The sequence below is a fragment of the Mustela putorius genome, unplaced genomic scaffold (genome assembly GCF_011764305.1).
Source record: "Mustela putorius furo isolate JIRA1106 unplaced genomic scaffold, ASM1176430v1.1 tig00000551_pilon_pilon_pilon, whole genome shotgun sequence".
In the NCBI taxonomy this organism is placed as follows: domain Eukaryota; kingdom Metazoa; phylum Chordata; class Mammalia; order Carnivora; family Mustelidae; genus Mustela; species Mustela putorius.
In genome coordinates, this window is record NW_025421412.1 from 8,903,829 (window position 1) to 8,925,584 (window position 21,756).

Consider the following 21,756-nt stretch of genomic DNA (forward strand, 5'->3'; position numbering starts at 1 on the left):
ATCGTGCACACTTAGAATGTAAGAAAAGGGACACTATTTATGGATGATAATAAGATTGTTGAATGTAAGCCTGGGTCAGCAAACCTTTTCTGTAAAGGACCAGCTAATCAATATCTTCAGGCCACATACAGTTTCTACCCAATATGTGCATTATATACATATTTGCAGCCAATTACAAAAATTCAAGACCTATTCTTAGCTTGTGGACCCTGCAAAAAACTGGCTACGGATTGGATTACATGGTGGGGGCTCTGGTTTGCTGACCCCTGGGACTGTGGATAAGCTACAGTGGCATTACTGGAACTCATGAGTTTAGCAAGGTTGTCCAATATCAATATAGAAAGCTCGTGAATCATTACAGCACGGGACCTGACCCTTAAATCTCTTCTTAGACTTATAAGTGGATTTCTTTCACATTTCCGGGACAAAAGGATATGATGATCATATGCTTATTTCATTATGTTCTAAATGGACACAGGTCTGCCCTTTTAGAAAAGCCAGATTGATTACAATCATAGAGACTGTTTGTTTTCAAACTTTTATAGGAAAGTGTACATATATTGAAGGTAGATGAATCGTACACTTAAAACATGTGCAGTTTATTGGGCAGCAACTACAGTTCAATAATTCTGCTGAAGTAAGTAGATGAAAAAATCATGAACCACCCCCAGCCCCGCCATGGATTTTAAACTCCTGGCAAATCTTATTTTATCTATACCTCCACCTACTTCTCCAAATCTGTGTTAATTTGAAGGAAATAATAGATATACTTTCTTCTGTAGATTTGGCATATACACACATATATATATATATATATATATATATATATATGATGACACATAACCATAATAATCACCCTAAAAATGTTTTATGTAATATGAAATTTTATACTAAGTAATTTAGTATTACATTTTAATATTTTTTAAAAGCCAGGGTTCCAATTCCCATTTGTCTCTTAAATGCCATGACGTCTGAATCGGGCCCCAGGTGAGGTCCACGTTGGGCTCACTGGTTGGCCGGTATGTGTCCGGAGTCTCTTTCAACCGGCAGCTTCTCCCTCCCTCTTGCTTTTCCCTCTGGCCATTTATCTGCTGAAGAATCCGAGCTGTCTGTCCTGTAGCACTTCTACCAACTGCGCTATGCTGACAGCCTTCCCAGAGTATCTTTAGTATACTAAAGACATCAGAGTATCAAGATGTCCCTCCATGCTGTCCTTCCTGTAAATTGGACATTTTTATGACTCAGCTTTGGGATCACCCAGACCAAGCTCAGCTTAGACCAAACTCCAGCCAAGTTGGACTCATGAGTGAAAAAAAATGTTGCTGGAAGCCACCGAGTTTTGAGGTAGCTTGGTAGATCACAGAGGCATATAGGTTAGTACCTTTTAGAATCACAAATAAGATGAAAATGATAGAAGAAGGTGTAAATGTTGATAATATGCACTGTTTATTATACATTTAGTGTTTCGAGAGATTCACTTAATTGCCTTTTTGCCCATGTATTATGTAGTCTGTTTGCAATTGTTTTTTTTAAAAAAATGACATGAAAAGAATAGTTTATGTAGAGAAACATTAGTGGATGTTAATTGTCTCCCCACCTGTATTTATGGGTGTTAGTTCAGTTGCATTGCTAGTTGCAAAGCCGTATTATCAGAGTAAACATGTATTTGTAAACTGTATGGGAACTAAAAATTAGGAATAAAACCATTTTCTTATTTAAAAAAAAATGATAGAAGATATTTCCAGCTGCTTTATATTCTACTCACATTTTGGATAAGACTTGGCATAATCAGATTCTAGAACTTTCATGTGATGACTGGAAATGCAGGCAGTCTTGGACATCTGTCCTTGATCCTAGAACTGTCATTATTCATGTTTGACCCTAGAGAAGACATGGCTTCAATAAATTTTACACTTGCTTCTTGAGTTTTTGGGATCCTCTCACAAAAGCAGGGGTTCTAAGCGACAGAGACAAGAGACCTTCGGGGGAGGGTGCAGCTGGCCTGCTGCCAGGCAGTGCGCAGCGCCGTCCACTGTCTCTGCCCCTCGGCCCGCCTGCCGCGCGCCCTTGGGCTCCGGGAGGGCCGCTCCTGTGGCTGACACCCCCCGGGGGCTTCATCGGAGAGCCGTACTTCCACCTCCCCCGCCCTTCCTAGCCTCCTGCTCCTCTTAGGACTAAGGCAGTTTTTTCCCTCTTGTTAACCATGTTCAGACTAATAAAGTTCAGTTCTTATTCTTACTTTCTCATTCCTGAAGGAAGTCTCTGTTCAAGAGTGGTTTTGAAGATCGGGGGAATGAAAAGGACCCTCCCTTCCATCTCCGCAGGCTTCTCTTAGATCCTACAGAGAAAGACAAGAACACACCTTTTAATGGCTGGGCCACTGAGAGCAGAGAACGGAACACTGCAGGGGAAGGCTCAAGGTAATTCAGATTCAGTCAATTTGGGGTTGGAACAGACACACTGAATATTCTGGATGAGGCCCATGAAGGTCTAGGGACGGGGCACATCAGGGCCTGAGCCAGGACGAGCGCGCAGAGACACCGACTGGCAACCCAGACATCCGGCCGGGAGTGGGCAAGGAGAGGGACTGAGTGGGAAGGAGCGGACCAGCCTGTGCTGTTCCAGGGCGAAGACAAGTTCCCCGAGGGAGGGGTGACAGATCCCAGGATGGCAAAGCTCCCGCGGATGACAACTGGGGAGCTGTCACGGGAAAGGCGCCAGAGACCTGTGCCGAGCACACGCTCTGTACCATCTCGAATGTTTCTGTAAGCAGTACCTAGTTCGTTCAGTTATCTTCAGTGGATGTGGTACAAAAATTGGCCGCTATTATTGGAAACAGGAAAACTGTCCCTGGTTTTCTTTCCTTTTCTTTCTTTCTTTTTTTAAAAGATTTTATTTATTTGAGAGATCACGCACCCGAGAGAGAGAGAGAGAGAGAGCGAGAGCGAGCACGCGCCCGTGCGCACGTGTACAGAGGGGGGAGGGGCTGAGCAGGGAGCCTGGATGTGGGGTCCCATCCCAAGACTCTGGGATCATGACCTGAGCTGAAGGCAGAAGCTTAACCAACTGAGCCAGCCAGGCACCCCTGTCCCTGGCTTTTTTGAGTACTATTTTACAACCAATATTAACAGTAATGATTTTATGGAGGACACTTTCTTCTAGAGCCTATTCAGATCCAGCTGTCACCATGGAGGCAGCATGATAAGGACAGAAGCAGAGGCTGACAATAGCCAAACTATGAAAAGAACTTAGATGCCCATCAACAGATGAATGGATAAAGATGTGGAAACACACACACACACACACACACACACACAAATGGAATACTATGCAGCCATCAAAAGAAACGAAATCTTGCCATTTGCAACGATGTGGATGGAACTAGAGGGTATTATGTTCAGTGAAATAAATCAGAGAAAGAGAATGATCATATGATCTCTCTGACATGAGGAATTTGAGAGTCAGGGCTGGGGGTCGGGGGGTTAGGGAGGGAAAAATAAGACAAGATGGGACTGGGAAGGGAGACAACCCATAAGAGACTGTTCGTCTCAGGAAACAAACTGAGGGTTGCTGGGGGGCCGGGGGGGTCGGGAGAGGGTGGTGGGGTTATGGACATTGGGGAGGGAATGTGCTATGGTGAGTGCTGTGAAGTGTGTAAGCCTGAGACTTCTACCCTTGGGGCAAATAATACATTATATGTTAATTAAAAAAAAAATGCAGAGGCTGACAAGACAGCCGCCACGTCAGGGCTTCTCACCACGTGTTACACTGATGGAGCTGATCGTTCTAGATCAAAGCAGATTTTGCCAGTCTGTAGATGTATATGCAACTTCCACAGCAAACTAACCAATATTCATTCTAAAATTTTACCATCTGTGGAAGACTTAAGTCCCCAAAGAGAAAAGTAGTAATTAGAGACAGAAGTTTTTCTTACAACTGAGAACTAGGATGTGGCTTCTTCAACCTTTAAAACAAAAGACTTGCCTGAAAATATTCATGCTTTACCAACTGTACTATTAAAAAGCTCCATTATTTAGTACCTCCTCCTGAAAACACAACACAGGTCACTTGTTTGCTTTTCAGTACCGGAGAGAGGAGGACCGGGAGGCCACGGACTCACGGCATCACCTCACGCAGGGGGCCACCAGCTGGCCTGTGGGGAGGGAGGGCCCAGCTGCTCCTGCACCTGGAGCTCCGCACTGGTCTTGAAGAGTGTCTCCAAAATCCAGCGGCGGCTGAATTCTTCTTCCACATTAAAAAATTTAGCACAAAGGCCAAAACCTGACGTAGAAAGTAAGAAATCAGGGAGCTCGGGAGCAACGGTGTTTTTATAGAAGTCCTATTTGAAGGATCCTAGAATTAATTGTATCTTCACCTAACTCAGAAGACAGTCTTTCAAAATAAATGTGCTACCAGAAAGTTTCTAACCTTAAATTTATGTTAAAATTGGATGCTACTTTCATGCGCTTAAGAGAAAGTGTGATGTCCTAGAAAATGGGTGACGTAGTGTGTCAGTGAAAAAGCACTTGTGAAGATTTTCTACTTCCTAAGAGTAATGAGAAAACTGGCAAAAATTCTCAAAGGCAAATCTTTTCAGAAGTGTGGGAACTGGGGCGCCTGCGTGGCTCAGTTGGTTACACGGCTGCCTTTGGCTCGGGTCGTGACCCCAGGGTCCTGGGATCAAGCCCCATATTGGGCTCCCTGCTTGGCGGGGAGCCTGCTTCCCCCTCTCCCCTCTGCCTGCTGCTCCCCCTGCTTGTACTCTCTCTCTCGCTCTCTCTGTGAAATAAATAAATAAAATCTTAAAAAAGAAACGAAGTAGTGTGGGAACTAACCAAAGGCCTGGAGCAAGCTGAGGTGAGTTGACTCAAGTCAGATGGCCGGACCTCAGTAAGAGCAGCACACTTGGACGTTCCCAGCTGTCCTGTTCCATCCCATCTCCAGCTCCACGAATTGCCTGGAAATCCCCCAGCCTGGCAGGCCCTGGAGAGAGCCCCGCAGGAGTGGGAGCTCCTCCCACGCTTGTAATGGTTGTTCTCCAGAAAACCTCAGGGGCAAGGCCATCTTCATCTTACGAGACTCCGCTCTCTCTCAGGCTGAGGGGCCTTTTCCCGAAGGAGCGTTTGTCTAGATGATTACAGGCAACTGTGTAATTTTGTGGCTACCCGAGATGGTGAACAGTTGGGGCTAATCCAAAGGCTTAAAAGGAAAAGCTGGGAAATGAGACGTTCACAGGGGCTTTGAAACCTGACGTCCAGAAGGCCATGCACATCCTAGGGCTACACATCCTCATGAAGAACCTAAGAAGGACCCACGCTTTCACCTGTGGCTGCCCGAGGAGCTCTGTGTGAGCAGGCGGCGCTCACTAGGAATGGCCAAACGTCACGGAACAGATTCTATAATTAATAACCGACCAGTCAGTCAGTCGTCCTACCCTTTTCTAGCCCTCTCAATTTCCTGACTGGATGAACATGTAGACACGGGAACCTGCGTGACCGAGGATGAAAGTACGTGTGTTTGTGAGAGAACATATGTGTGGTTGTTCATGGACGGGCTTTAAATTCTAGAATGCTCAGAAACTGTATGCAAAATGCTGGCATACGTATCTATTTTTTCATAAAGTCTCTAATGTTTTTATCATATAAAGAGGTCAACTAACACAAAAAACAGTTATGAGAGACTAGGTAAGATTAACTGGCAAATCTTTTGTAACAGCAAATTCTAAGGGAACAAGATTTGAAAACCATACACACATACAAACAGGTTTGCTGTCAGTGAGTAGAGGCTTTTCAATATTATCTACGTGTGTCTTTTTATTTTATGGAGGAAGAATGAGAGAAGGAAGTATAGTAGCCAGAAAAAAAATAGTAAAAAGCCAAAAACATACACAAAAGTTAATCACATAAGAACTGGCGATATATTCAAATAATTGCATGCCTATAGGAAATACAAAGTAAATTACCTCACACTGAATTTTTTGTCTATTGATTTAATATATTATTTCTGTTCTAACCCCATATCTTATTTATGAAAAACTAAGACCAACTTTAAGAAGCTTCAATATTCACTTTTATTATTTGTAAAAAAAATTAAGGTATCAGAATGCATATGGTATATACTGTGATCTTGGTTTTGCACATTTATTCACGTGTTTTACATTATTTCAACTTTAATAAACATACCATATGTGTATCTTTACAATACCTGATAAAGATTTAGCTGTCTGGCACTTATACATGTATTATTAGTTCATTCTGATGCTCTGCATATCAAGAGGATGTTAAAAATGACCTGAAATAACGCCAAGATGAAGATTTAGATTTAGTGAAGCAGTTACGCTCCAGCAACTGCCACACATTTATTTGTGCCGGTTTTATTTTATTTTTTTACCCTTAATTGAGTGTAAACTTTTGCAAAAAAAAAAAAAAAAAAAAAAAAAGATAAAAGAAAAAAAAAGTAAAATCTGGAAATGGAAGTTGTGTTACTTTTTAGTCCAATAAATAATTTTAGCTACGCTTAATGTAGCTTTTTAAGGCCTTCATACAATTGAAAAAATTAAAGTAGAGCATGTTAAAACCCTGTTCATTTATAAAATAAAAAATAGAATTTTACAGGTTTGCAGTTAAAAGTCACTGTTCAAAACTGATCATGCATGTATTAGCTGCAACCCAACCGAAAGTCCTTGGTGCCGGCAGTCAGGGCACAGCCTGCTGCCAGCGATGTGAGGCATTAAAAAAACACCATGATGTCAGCGGTCTAGACTTACATGTATTAAGCCACACGCCAGCAAATTCTCTGATAAATACACATCATTTTAATAATCAGTATTTGATAGCGGATCAAAACATGCATTAGACTAAAAATGCCACAAATTTGTTTTTATATCCATTCACTATAAAACTTTCTTTTTTAAAATTTAAAGTCTTGGTTCCTATTTTAGAATACACAATAATCAGGAGGATACATGATGGGGAGCCAGTTTTCAGTAAAAGACGCACAATGGGTCCATCCAAGTAACTTCATCAGCTATAACGAAACACAAAAACATATTATTAAAGAACAGATTTTTTAAGCTCAATATTCAGGGTAAATTTTGCATTTGAGAATAGTAAGGTGGTAGCATGCAAGACTTTCCTTCCATCCAACCCACCCACCAACCACACTTCCTACCCCCTGGTCTTCCTTACCAGCAACTAAACTACCCAGTTTCCTACCAACCAAGCTCTACATGCGATTATGACCATTCCGGCCAACCTTCCTTCTCTCCCGTCTTTCTACCAACCTTTCTGTTTTCCTTTCTGTCTTCCTTCTGCCTAACTTGCTCCCTTCTTCCTATCAAACCAGTTGCCTTTCTTTCTGTTCTTTCTTTCGTTCTCTCTCAGTCTGACTGTAAGCCAAACACTGTTCTAGACACCGGGAAAACAGCACTAAACAAAGTCAGTCCCCACTTGCAGGACAGTTGTGTTCTATTCAGGGGAACTGAAGAATAAATAAGCTGATCAATGAACAGACGACCAAATGAGTATGTAGTTAAGCTGCATACATCAAGTAGACCAGAAGAATAAAAGCTGAAGAGACACCAGAGCCATTAGGAGATGGGACGGTCAAGACCGGGCTCTCCGGAGAGCTGATATTTATGGGGTGATTTGGAAAAGAAGAAACCTTCTATGAAAATCGGGGACAAGCTCTCCATACAGCTAGACTAGTTAGGTTCCTGGCAGAAAAGGGCAGGAAGGGGCACGGTGGCTGTTTCAGCTGAGCAGAGGAGGCACATGTGAGGGAGGCAGAGTCGGTCTGGGAAGTGTGACAAGGAATGCAACTGGGAAGAAATGCAGGAGCCAGATCCTGTGGGGCCTTAACGGGCCAAGGAAGGCGTCTGGATTTTAATTTAGACTTAATGAGATGGGGCTTCACCGGGAGGTGTCTTCAAGCCCTCTTTTCCAGCTGTGGTGTGAAGAATAGACAGGACAGGAACAGAGTGGAGGAGACACCAATTACAAACCCCGATAGGAACATCTGGGGCAGTCACCGGTTTTACCAATGTAAGAGCTCACAGATCACAGTCGACATGATGAGAATCACACTATACACATTAACAATTAGTTCCAGAAAGAGTTCTCTTAACCAATTCAAAGATCTGAAGACGCTAATTTAAAATGTCTTACAATCTCAATGGAGCGGTGCACAGAAAGGTCTACGAGGGAAGAGAACCTATAGTTCACTCTAATTAGAAAATATTTCCCCAGGAACTTACTGATTGCTTTTACATCCAAAGAATAACCTTAAATAGAGAGACCAGACCTTGGCCACACTTGGCATGACCGAGCTGCCCACCCGATCTCATATGCCCTTTAGGCACAAACTGTGCGTTTCCAGAGACAAGATGAGGCTACGATGATTTCTGTGGCGTTCATTAAGTTTTTATACTTGACCATTAACTTGTCCAGAGAGACCAGAATTTCTTATCTAGTGTTTCTAGCATCAACCACAGCATTTCTCTGCATGTAATAAAGGATGGTGTAAAAAATCACAAAATGGCCTATCATTTCAAATGAAGAATAAAATCAAATAGAAACTCTAAAAGTTCAAACATTTTAGAGTTGAGCCAACATGTATTTGAAAGGAATGATTTCTGTCTCCTTCAGAAAGAAAACTCAGTCTTCTGACTGTAATTCTAAACTTCCTAATGTACTTTTTGCCTATGTCGAAAACATTTGAGGCTAAGTTTAGGTTCTCTGGACAGGAATTTTAAAAATTTAATAATAAGAAAAGTTTAAAAAATGTAAGGAGCTTACTGGTTGTCTCTCATGCTTTTATTTTATAATTTGCACGACATGAATGAGAGTAGGAATCCGTCCTCGTAAAGTCAGTATCGCTAAGTCACTACAAGAAGGCTTTTAGCTCTCTGATCACTATGTGATATCGAGGTGACATGTATCAGTGAAAATTTAATACCACTTACTTGAATACAATTTTTCCAGTTTTCTTTTGTTGGTTTTTCTTCCACAAGTTTAGTTGCAAATTTAAGGCTTCTCCCATACAATTTATGTACTAATGCATGCTTGTATGCAAATGTTAAAACCTATAATGTAAAACAAGATAAGGCTTATCCATGAAATATTTACATTTTATGGTTTATAGTTTTAATAATGAAAAAATTAAGGCCTTAATAGAAGTGCAGCTTTTAAAATGAACATTTTATATCAAGCAAATTTTAAAGATGTCTTGAAAGAACAAAAGCTGAATATCGCACCAATCAGCCTATCTGGGGGGGGGGAATTAAAGTGTGATAAGTCACTAGCTCTTGGACTCTATACCAAACACCTCTTTATGCAAAGGAGAGCTAACATAAGTGATCATAAAAATGCAAATAGGGATAGAAGTACAAAACTATAAAGAGTCATTATAAATGACCAAAACTGCAAAGGGGGATAAAGTAAGAAAAAAAAATTAAAATAAAAAAATTATATTGTATAAGCGTACTCTGATCCTAACTCCCTTTCTTCAGCATGAGCATGACTACACTGCGGTGGGAAAACCTCAAGCATACAGGAAACCTTTTCTCCCTTCTCAGAGGTCTTTACTACAAATTATCGTAGTTCATCTAGAAAACAAGCATCTGTCTGTAAGACAAAACTAATCGCTTATGCTAGGTTAGGAGAATTCTATTTTCTTTATCTTCAGAAGAAAGGAAGATTGACAAGAACTTGTACTTGCATAACCCCTACTGTAAGAATTACAGTAGAGAGCTAAAAGAGATTTGACATTTTTATATAACCCAAATCCAAAAAGTTTGTCAATGTTCCCTTTTCTAAACTGGGTCTGAAAACTGATGAGCTATAAATCCAAATGATAATTATTTAAAAGTCAAAGAGCTGTGAGAAAAATAATATCTAAAGTAACCAGAATGCCCCCCTCTCCCCCAACAGATCAGTACATAAACAGATATGGGAAGGCATACACGCAATTTCTAGATGTTCTTAATTCTAGCTTCATACACAACCGGCTTAACCAAAAGGCCACTACACACATTCTCAAACTGTTTTCCCAACTAGTTTGGCTAAAGAGCCACTGTGCAGACAGAGAAAATGATAGTAAATGGTTCTAAAACAGGTAAGACAAAGGAGATCTCACTAAACACAATGTCTTCTTCAGAGCCCAGCTTAGCCACACTCCATATATTTTCTTCCTCTTCTGGCCAGGGAGCTGGGAAACAGTAAAGAGCAGGCAATGGGGCACAGAGGAGGTTTGTGAAGTAACCCCCAAGAACTGTGCCGGAGCAAGAAGCACAAAGATTACCTTATTGTCAAAAAGATCAGTCCATTTTGTAGTTTCCCAAAAAGTCTCCATCACAGAATCCAGAGTATTTTCTCTTTCCTCGTCCCTTCCTTCGGTGTCGCTTGAAACAGCCCCATCCTGATCCTGGGCATGAAGGAGGTGGTCGGCGAGGGCGCATCCTTTTCTACAAAGAGCGTCCACGAGGGTAGACTTCTGTTTGTCCATGTCACTGTGCGCCAAATCAGAAAGCAACGCCCAGATCGGTAAAATTCCTTAAGAAGTAGACTGGTCTGAAACTAACAGACTCATGCACTATTTGCCTCAGATTTACAACGCAGAAATATTATCGTACATCAAATAAGATTCCTTCTTTGTAACAAACACCAAATGAGCCACTACCTCACACATACAGATTAAATGTGTTAGGACAGCCGTATGTGGTTGAAACAGAATGCCATAAAGCAAAAGAAGGGAAAGTGTGTTCAGCTCTCAAGTCCGTCAGCTAAGTACCTCTTCCTCAGAATAGCATCTTTTAGAAAGTACTTAGATTTCTCATACAGAGCAATCATCACACATTTACGCACCGATGTAGACACGTTCTTTCAGCAGTGAACGTAACTTTCACTTACAAACAGAGCAAACACTGTAAGATGCTTCCTCCGTGCCAGAAACTGCTCTAGCACTTTTACATATTAACTCATTTACAGTCAAGACAGTTCTGAGTAAGATACTATTAATCATCGCCATTTGCAAAGGAGGAAGTTGAGGCACACAGAGATTCGTCCGAGGTCCAATGGTCAGGAAGCAGCAGATCCAGGTAGAGTCTGCTTCTAGAACCCCTGCTTTTAATCGCTACGGAAAAACCGCCTTGCGGCAGGGCAAGAATCTGTGTTCTGATGACTCCAAGTGTCCAGACAGTGCCTGGCACGGGACAGAAACTCAGTACATCACTGCTGAATGAAACGCAGTCGCAACCTGCACTCCAGGGGACAGCGGTACTCGTTAGGACACTTGCTTATCTGAGGCATTTTGTCCAACTCATGTCCCACACGTGTGGAGACAAGTGCGGAGAAGGTGCCACGGGCACTCGGACACGGATGAACGGACTAACGGTACGAATGACTCTGAAGGACTTGGGACTGGAAAATGCACATATGAAATCTGCTGGTGCTACGAAATCAACAATTTGTACAAAAGATAATGAAAATGAGAAAACAACAACTTGTTACAACCCAACAAAATTACCCACCTTAATACGTTAGCAACGTAGATAAATTTAGGCCAAAAAGGAGGCGTGAGATTTTCAGCAAAGAGTTTCAAAGCTCGAAAGAACCAATTTCATTCTCTTTTGGGGGAAACGTGTCAGGGAACTGCTTGGTTACTTTGGACTCAGGAACAAAAGAATTTCGGAATTGAAGGACAGGTGCACAGCTTCTCATTTACGGAGCGCTCCCCCACCCCACCCCACCCCACCTTCTAGACGCCAGCCACGTTCTGAAACGTCTTACCAGTACTTCACTGACACATTACAGCATCAACCCTAGGAGCTGGACACAATTATGGTCCCCACTGTGTGAGGAAGAAGGCGGGGCCTTGGAACAGAAGTGGATGGGCAAAGGCAGGTGGGATCACTCAGGGCAGCTGACGGGTCCGAGCCGCCCAGAGAAGGGCCGGACGGACGCAGAGCTTAGAGGGCGACCTAAGCGAGCTGTCCGTGCCAGTCCTCGGTCCAACTACCTGCCAAACCCCATAACCCAGATCTCGGATCCAATAATTCCACGTATCTGGAATATTCCTTCCCTACCCTCGTCTAACTCAGAACGGATCGGCTCAGATCAAATATTTTACCAATCCACGAGGCTTTCCCCAGTCAAATGAAATCGGCTCTTCCTACAGGCTTTCACAATTTACAGTAGTTATCGTAACTCTTCAATCACATCCCGGCCGGCACCTTCACCTTCCGCATCAGAGCACGCGCTTCCCAAGAGCAGACCGTGTCCTGGTCCGTTTTCCGTTTTTTTCATCCTCTCAGTGATACTTTACCTACAGTGTTTGCTCAGTAAACATCCGAATCAAATCTCGTTAGAGGTACCGATCAAAGGGGTAATAGCTGTATTTTAGGAAGCGCCTCAATCAGATACTTTAATGGCCTAAAACTGCAGTTCAGTGTAACGGAAACTCGATACTAGATCACGCACAAAAGCTACTATCACACTGGAGATAAGAAAGCGGCCGTCAGAACTTCCGATGCACGAGGGACTAGAGGAAAAGCAGCTTGGCACGGAAGGAGAAACAGACGCTCCACGGCGGCTCCTGGTCCGCGGCCGCCGCCTCCGGCGAACGCCAGGCCCCCGAGACCAGCTCGGCCCAGCCCAGCGGCTCCGGGCCCGCACGGGCCCTTCCGCCCAGCACGGAGAGCCGAGCCCGCGCCGGCGGGGCCCACGGCAGCCCGCGGCAGGCGCCGGCCCTGTAAGCGCCGACAAGAACCGAACCAGAACCGAACCAGCTCCTCTCGGCATTTTCACGTGTTCGCAGCCCCTTTCTAGCTTTACCCCAGCGTCGCCGACCGTCTCCGCAGCCACCATCTTTAAAGCCAGCCCCCTAGGCTACTGTCCCTTTTCGCCAGCCACTGGAGTCAGCGTTGGGGAGAAGAACTGTGAGGGGAGAGGGACTCACGAGACTGACGCCACAGCTCGCCGTCTGCGGCTCGCCTCCCCCCGGAGTGCAGAGCCTCCTCTGGGGCTGGGAGACTCAGGAAGGACAAGCCAGAACAGCAGCTGGGCTAGACGGACCTTCCCATTTACCGACATTTGTCCCGTTACTTCCTCGACGGGGGTCTGGAGAGAGGACACGGATTCCACAAACTAAGCAACAGCCGAGCTAGAAGGGGCGCGGCGGCTCCCAGCGGCGGCCGCAGTGAGGCCACGGCAGCCTCAGCAGGGCCTCGGTTCCCGGCAAGAGTTTCTCATGCATGATCAAGGCCGGACTCCTCCTGCGACGGGATGAGCACGGAATGGAATTCAGGAAGGAAGCGCGGTGCAGACTGGTCCAGCGAGAAACCAGGGGCCCCCGGGGACAGGAGACGCACGAAAAGGACTGCGGGCTGAGGCGCAGACCTTGAAGACCCGGAGACAGGGGCTCTCAGCAGGGAGCAGCCACGGAGGGGAGGACTCGGGCTGAGACAAAGGTTGGCCTCGGAGGGGGGGGGGGGGGTCTCTGTCCCCTCTGACACGAAGGACAGCATGACGAGGGGCGAGGCGGAGCGGATGCCCTAGTTGTCTCTGAGAAAGACATGAGGCAGGGAATCCTCTCAAGATGGGCGGGAACGCAAGCGGCTGCTCACCAGCAAGAAAAGGCCCAGCTCGGAGAGACCCGGCCTGAATCCGGCTCTCCCGTTTGCTCTTCGGCAGCCAGCGGGTAAAAAGGCCGCTGCTTGGCACGTTACATAGAAGGTTCAGTTTAAATGAGGTAATATACTCCAAATATCCCCAATAATCCTTGCACGTCACTGGCGTGTCAGAAATGGACAACAAAACAGCCACGTTTGAATGATTCCCTCAGAGGGTGGGGAGGGCGCAGGTCCCGCGCACAAGCCAGTCTGAGGAACTTCATTCTGCCCGAAAACTACCACGTGCAGATTGCCAAGAGCTGCAACGAGCGAGGCGACACCCAGAGCTTCGGCGCTTCCGAATCAAGGACTCCACAGAGCAGCGCCTGCCTGAGGCCGAGGGAATGGCTGTAGCAGCTCCAGGAAGACGCGCGGTTTCTACCCTCGCAGGTGACGGCCTCTGAGTGAAAATTACCCAGGGGCAGGAGGGAGAGCTGCTCCCGGGAGTGCTCCCGGGAGTGCTCCCGGGATACGGTCCTGAGAATTCAAGGAAGGCGGAGGCTCCGGTGGCTGAGGGACTGTCACACCACGTGCGGAGCCATAAGCTCGCCCACCCGCGCCCGGCGACGCCGCTCTGCTCACGCCTGCGCTGGCTTCTTACAGCGCAACCATAACCCCCTGCCCCTCACCCCTGCAATACCGTGACACCGGCTCCTACCTCAAGTTGCTGGCGACGGTTTCAACCTGACTTTATTTCTATTTGTGTTGCCGGACATTACAAACTAAATCTGGGCTTTTCATGCTATTGGCCAATGAACAGTTTAGAAATTAATCTTTTTTGCCTTCTCCGTATGTCCAGCTGCCACAAATCCCCAAGGGGCGGGACTGTCTGATCCCAGCTACTCAAGTCTCTCCACACAATGGACCTGGCGGCCAAGAAAGCAAGCTGCTTCTCTTCTGCTTCATCTCAAACAACTAAGAAAATTATCACGAAATAGCTAAGGGTGGAACATCCAAATACTGATAACTCCAGGGACAGAACAAGCCGGAATAGAAGAATACTCTCATTAATTTTAAAAAAGTAACTAAGAATGAGATGCAAGAAAGATTATTTACTGGTTAGGTACTTTTTTATAGTAGCTGCATCGGGCCTGGGGTCAGTCTTCATGGCCATATAAACCGCTAGGGCCGTTTGGTCTATATGAGAAATAACAGCATCCGCAGCTTCAACAATTTCATTAAGTCTTTTCATCCGCTCCTAGGGAGGAAACAAAGAAGAAATAAGAAATGGATGTTTCGGGGCGCCTGGGGGACTGTCGTTAAGCGTCTGTCTTTGGCTCAGGTCGTGATCCCGGGGTCCTAGGATCGAGCCCCGCATCGGGCTCCCTGCTCAGCCGGAAGCCTGCTTCTCCCCTCTCCCACTCCCCCTGCTTGTGTTCCCTCTCTCGCTGTGTCTCTCTCTGTCAAATAAATAAATACAATCTTAAAAAAAAAAAAAAAAGATAAAGAAATGGATGTATCAACGAGTCCCTTCATTTCTGTCGTCCCAACCATGACAGTCACAACCCAGCAGAGGGGGCGGGGCAGTCTGCTCACAGCCCAGGGCGCTCGGTGCTGTCCCTCCTGTGACTGCCACAACATCAGCATCACCAGAAAACCTGAGCTTGGATGGGAAAATACCCAAGACACATTCCCCATTGGGACTTGATGGCGAGGGTAAGCCCGATAAAGATTCCCAGAAATGTAGTGTTTTCTACCAAGGCAACTCCTTTTCTGGGCATCTTAGAAACCCAATTGGCTCCATTACTCCAGTCACACACCACATGAAAACAGAAGGGAAAAAAGCACCTGCAGAGGAACATTCTCCCTGGTTTATTATTAAAACCACAAAGATGGGAGCAGACAAGAATAGACCCAGTGGAGTCTAACTACGATCACCGCGGTGCTTGCGGTGCTCCCCTCGTGAGTCTTGGAGGTTTCCTTTCAACCTTCAAATTCACTCTGAACCCCTGATAATTTCTAATTGTTCATGGCTTGCGCTTCCCTACTGGCCAACATTATTAATGAGAGCTGTTAAGACAGTTTGGAACGATGGCCAATTCTTGAAAATTAGAACAGTAACAAAGTTAATGCAAAGTAGGAGTTGTTCCTCTGCTGCAGGTGTTTACATGTGCCGCATCTGCCGCAGGCCAGGACCCCTGCCCTGGAGGTGAATGTCAGAAAAGCAACCCTGGGTACATGTTCCCTGCTACTCCTCCCACTGACCAAAAACAGGAGCGGGAATTCTAAGCTGAACTCATAGTAACAGCTAAGTTCTATATTTACCTTAATGAGAATAGTTAACAGAACATTCAATGTGACGGAATGTTTGCATTTGACAAGAGCAAAGACAAATATAAGGCTGCACTTTTATTCAACGTATAAACTTTACCTAATGTTACAAACAAAATGAAATATTAAGAATGGACATGTCCCACCTTTTCAGCGTCCAACTGATGAAGTCTTGCAACATACAGAGGAAGATAATTAGGATATGTTTCTTTCAATTCATTATAAATGTCACTAGAATCCAGCCTATGTATATAAGAAAGAGAGAAATGTTATATTTCGTTTCTGTTAGAAAGGAAACAATTTCTGTCTTCCCTATTATTTAACATTGCTTTAAAGTTCCAGTCCATAACATAAAGCATCAGTCTGAAATACAAGTTTCTTTACTGACAAGAATTATCATTATATGCAGGTAGTATAAATATGCTTAACCTAGAAAAAAAAAATCAAACTGGAGGCATCAAGTTTTCATATATGCCAGGTATAAATGTATAGAGAGGAGGAAAAAACAATCAAATAGCAAGAAAGATGAAAAGCTCTAGAAATGTCTATAATGTATAAGAAAAACGTATACTTTTCTGAAAAATCTGAAGTTTCAGATGAATGAAGAGACATTCCATGTTCCTGGATGGGGAAGCTGAATAAAGCTGACGGCATGGGTGAGGGGAGCAGTGGCCCAGGCTCTTCCTGGCTTCCCTCGCCTGCCCTGAAACCACTTCCTGGGCGGGGGTGACAGGGGCCCTAGTGGTCTCAGCAGTGCCATACCCAAGGCAGGCCCTCTGCTCCCCTCAACCCCAAACATCCACTCATCACTCCAGAGGTCTCGGCGTGAGGCTCCCACATGCCCGGCAGCTCCTCCCCGGAAGAGAGTCCTCTGTCCGGGAGCCGGGGGGGCGAGGGCGCCCCGTGTTCCGGCCGCAAGCGGCCTGGTCCCTGAGCTGCAGTGGGGAAGCAGGGAGCGGCCTGGGCTCAAGTACCACAGACTCTCACTTTTCTCCCTGAACTACAGATGTTTCTTCATCCTTTGCTGTATGCCTTTACATCAACTCCGGAGGTTTTAAAAGGCTGATTTAAAAAAAAAAAAAAAAAAAAAGATTTTCACTGGTTTCCAGAGAAGTGGGCTCCTGGGACTCCTCACACTGCCATGCCAGACGTCAACCTTTGCCATTTCGCTTTTGAAGGATTTACACGGTATTTTCAGCTGTTTACGACATCCTACAATCGATCGGAGACTGACTTAGAGACTTTGGTTTCTGGTGGAGATACAGCCTAGTTTTAAGTGCAAAGGTCAGCCTGAATGTAGACGGACCCTGGAACTGCTCAATCCCTGGGAATTAGTTTCATGACACGATGACGTCTGTTCTCTAGAACAGCTCAGGACTGCAAGGTCGCACCCGTTCAGCTGACGAGGACTCCCACAGGAACGCGGTGGTGACAGAAATACCGCATAACACAAATGGAAAAAGCAACCCCTATGACTACAGAGAATAAATTTCCACCATGTAAAAAGTAAGCTAAAAGTCAAAAAATAAGCTGAGGGAAAATGTGTACAAGTACAGCAAAGCCTTAATATCTTTTATGTTAAAAAGTTAAATGAAAAATCTGATGTCCCAATAGAAAAATAGCACAAGACACGTTCAGCTGACAAGAATGCGGTGATAGTTTTTAAAAGCCTCAAGTTTGGTAACTTAAGAAATGCAACTTAAGACACGATAATGGCTTTTTCTTTTCTCGCCATCTATCAGCAAGGCCTCGTTTCCAATTCCACGGCATCACAGGCTCCGCCATACACCACTGGAGGGAGTAGAAATTCTGATATTCCCTCTAGAAGGCAATATGTCAAAACATAGCAGGGCAATTTTTAAGTGTTAATAATACTGATTCTCAATAATTATACTTTTAAGATGTGATCTGATGGATATTTAAAGAAACTACATGTGTAAAAATGTCCATCACAGCACCACAGAGAAAAGATATAAAAAAGTGAATGTCAATTAGAGTATTTAAGTGGGTTACATTTCATCCACAGGACTGCAAACCACATAGTCATTAAAATGGTATTTTAAAGGACTATTAAATGACCTAAGAAATGCCAAAAATCACATAGTAATTGGAAAACTAGGACACAACATCATTCACACTGCTACATGCAGAACTACAGAGAAATAATCCTAGGACAATGATTACCTCTGGAGAGTAGGCAAAAAGGTGATTTTTATTTTTTTCTTTATGCTTTCCAGTAAAATTCTCTTCCAAGAGCAAATCAGAATTAAGTGGTTAAAATAAAACCCCCTGTAACCCTGCCACCCACCGTTAACATTCTGAATACAGTCCATGCTCATATACACCACACTGCTTTAACTGGGAAAACAAAAGTAAATAGAGGCCGAAAATCCACTAAAACTTACTTTGTCATCCACTGAATTTTAAGATCTCGTAACGCTTCAGTAAACTCTTCTTTTAAATCTTTCTCCTTTTCTGAATCTTTTTCTTTGTCTTTGCTGCCGTTCTTAGTCTTTGTTGGTGGAGGTATTAAGTAGTAATGAACAGGGATCACATCCTATGAAAGTGGAGAGAGTCTCAGATTAACACACTTAATTTTACATATTTTAAAATCATCTTCAATACTGAGTATCTCAGAACACAGGTTGCCCTGAGTTGTGCTACATCATATTCCAGATCCTAAGGGCTACAACATATGAAAAATCCCAATCTATGATCAAAGGAATTTTCTCCCAAACTTTAAAGTACTCTTGCTTTTAAATCCTCTTTAAAATAAAGATTTATGTAAGGGGCATCTGGCTGGCTCAGTCAGTGGCGTGTGCGACTCCTGATCTGGGAATTGTGAGTTCCAGCCCCACAATGGGTGTAGAGATTACTTAAAAATAAAATCTTAAAAAAAAAAAAAATAGTGGAGGTAAGAACAAACTTTCCTCCATGAGTGTGTGCGATATTCTTAGCTTTACTTGCCACACTGGATTACAGACAGTACTACCTACCAAAGACTACTACGAAGCTTTCACTTGTTCTACTTGAGAAAGGAAGGAAATAACTTGGAATTTTAAAAAAGATCCTCTTTTCTATATAAATTTAAAGGGAAGTTTCTTCATTCAATCAAGAGGACTTTCTGAGGGCCTGAGACATGCCACGTAATGCTCTAAGAGGTGCAGACAGCCATGCAGACAAGGCCCTCTCCGCCCGGGAACGTGTCCCGGTGGGGGAAGACCGACAACGTCAGGTAGCTCGGGGTCTCAGAGGATGTGCAGGAAGCGGAACGGGACGCAGGGACAGAGAGCGGCTACTCGGGGAGGTGGGAGCAACGCGGACAAAGTGGTGCCGGGAATTCCCGCTGAACAGGGAATATGCGACCTATGTGAATGAGGCTCGGCGGCCTTCATTAACCCAACTGAGGAGAGGACGCGTGTGAAGACGGCAGGTGGGCGCGTGCAAAGCCCTGAGCTTGAGCACCCGGCACGCGCGGCGGGACGCACTGGGCACGGGGGCAGCAACCACAGGCGGCGGGGCTGAGACCATCGGACCAAAATACAGATTTTACTCTAAATGCAGGGGAGTTGTAGGCAAGGCAGTGAACATGAGTCAAGATTTCTATTTTTGCTTCCTGACTCTGCGTCCTATATGGATGAGCAATGTTGGTTTGTTTTTAAGAATTCTTCCTACTATTCGGAGAATGGACGGTAGAGGGCGGAAGGCGAGGAGGAAGACAAGTGAGGCGGGGAGCCTGGATTCCCAACACTGCTCGGACTTAAGAGCAGGCTGTACAAGAGGAGGAAATGGACGGATCGGGCAATCCATGAAGGCAGAGTCGACACTGCCTGCTGATGATGCTTAAAACGAGGGGACAAATGAAACCGGGCAGGACGAGGGAGGGGAGGAGGAAGCCCAGGCTTGGAGCCAAAGCATTCCGCGGTCTCAGAGAAAGCTGGGGAGTGAAGGAGACGGACACCGGAGGGGCTCCCTGGACAAGCCAGCGGGACGGAAGAGGAGTGATCCACCAGTGACAACAGCGGAGGGGGTGACAGGGGCAGGAGGACACGGTGGCAGAACTGTGCAGCAGTGGCTGGTCCCCGCCACGAGAGACGTGCAGTCTCCGTGGACAGTGGGGGTGAGGGCCGCCCGAGAAAGATGCACGGAGAACAGGAAGTAAAGCAGCACAGACAGCACCTTTGAGAAGTACTGCTTTGAAAAGAGCAGAGAAATGTGTATTTATATCTAATTACATCTATTTTGATCTATTCTATTAAAGCACGGAAATCTCCCCTTGCGAAAACTAAGGCAGTGTCTGGGAAATGAAATCCTATATCAGACTGGCTAGCTCTGGCTCTGGCACAATAGCTAGCTGCCCTTCATTAAAAGACAAAGTCAATTTCACCAATTCTAGCTTCAAGTTTATATTAAAAATGCTTAATTAAAACCTTTTTTGTTTAAATTAACATTTCTAAAATTGGGGAAAAATATGTTACCGAAACTTTTATTTTCCTAATCATAGTAATTTCAGAAAAATACTTTATACAGGTAGAGACAAAAAAATAATATTGCAAGCCCCACCTTGCCCTAAACAGGATTTTTAGGTGTAAATACAATGTGCATATGCCCATGTTAACAATTTTCACAACTATATTTTATTTTGGGGTATAATTATAATAGCAAATATAAGGAACCACTGATGCAGTAGTTCTAATAGCCTTCCACCATCAAACGGTAACTGTGCCTTCAGTCTGACTCAGGTGAAGCGCCCATAAAACCTCTCCTGTGGCAGAACCACACAAACCCACTTTCAGGCATCTTAGCACCATGCTCGGAGGCCAGGAGCCAGCGCGCCTGCAAGCCAAGGTTGCCTGTGCAGCGTGAGACGGGACAAAGCAGTGGGCTCTGCTTGGAAAAGCTCCTTAGGACCCTGCTACCCATCCGTCTTCCTTCCTCTTGAGTTCACTTTTCTAGGTGGGCACTGCTGGGGTTAAAAGCGACTGCAAGATCAGAGTTGCTGAAGAACCATGAAGCTCTTACGGGAACAGATCGTTTCAGGATCATCTGTGCAGCACAGATAATATACTGAAGAATTCGAGGGGCAGAGACAGCCCCCAACAGTTACCCTCTGTTCACACAGTCCTGTACTTCCACTGTACTTGGTGGGGATGCCGCCTGCCTGGAGGAGGAGTCCCCACAGTCCATGCTGATTCTAACCTAACGTGAGCCTCCCTTAGTTCCCCTGCCTCCTTGACTGATTAGGGAGAGAGGCAACTTTCAGGATGGGAAGGAAGTCTCGTTGTGAGGCAATGCCTCTTCTGAAGCTCAAAGGTAAGGCATTTGCTATTATGTTTGAGTACAGAAGAGAGAACACAGAACTGAATTTAAAATAAGCAATCCATTAATTTATGATTAACAATAAACTCTAAGAAAGATCTATAAACAGAAAGAAAACCTGTACCATGATAGTCATAAACTATCACTAAAGATTAAAAGCATAAGAGACAGGGAGAGTTTGTGATGAATGATCTTAGGGAGGAAATCAGGGTTTTGTGATCAGCATTTTATATATTAAATATCTCAAGTTAGCAATTATAACTGTTACTATAATCCTAAAAATATTTGAGGACAGTAACTTTATTACTATTCAAAATTACAAACATGGTAATTTTAACTTCTAATCAAAAGAAAAATGGAGGGTTTTTTTGTTTTATCATGTTCGCCTCTTTTTTTGGTCAGTATTTTTTCAATTCGCTTCTCAAGGACTTAGTATAGGGTTAATTTAATGGAAATCATTTTGTACCATTAAATCTTGAGCAACTTTGATTATGATTTAA

The 21,756-nt window shown here is 44.5% G+C and overlaps 1 protein-coding gene across 6 annotated transcripts in view; it reads right to left on the bottom strand.

The window, feature by feature from the left end:
- Positions 1–6,046: 6,046 nt before the first annotated feature.
- Positions 6,047–21,756, bottom strand: part of TPP2 (tripeptidyl peptidase 2) — a 69,718-nt gene continuing 54,008 nt past the window's right edge. For 2 of the 6 annotated variants that reach the window (XM_045081342.1, XM_045081341.1), the window contains 7 exons: positions 18,343–18,494; positions 16,084–16,180; positions 14,734–14,864; positions 10,300–10,507; positions 10,135–10,206; positions 8,963–9,082; positions 6,047–7,026 (listed from right to left, as the gene is read on the bottom strand). In XM_045081342.1, coding sequence (XP_044937277.1) covers positions 6,937–7,026; positions 8,963–9,082; positions 10,135–10,206; positions 10,300–10,507; positions 14,734–14,864; positions 16,084–16,180; positions 18,343–18,494 — 870 coding nt within the window. In that variant the 3' untranslated portion in view covers positions 6,047–6,936. Of the gene's footprint in view, positions 7,027–8,962; positions 9,083–10,134; positions 10,207–10,299; positions 10,508–14,722; positions 14,865–16,083; positions 16,181–18,342; positions 18,495–21,756 lie in introns of those variants that run through there. The other 4 variants (XM_045081343.1, XM_045081344.1, XR_006607124.1 and 1 more) reach the window with 3 other exon arrangements.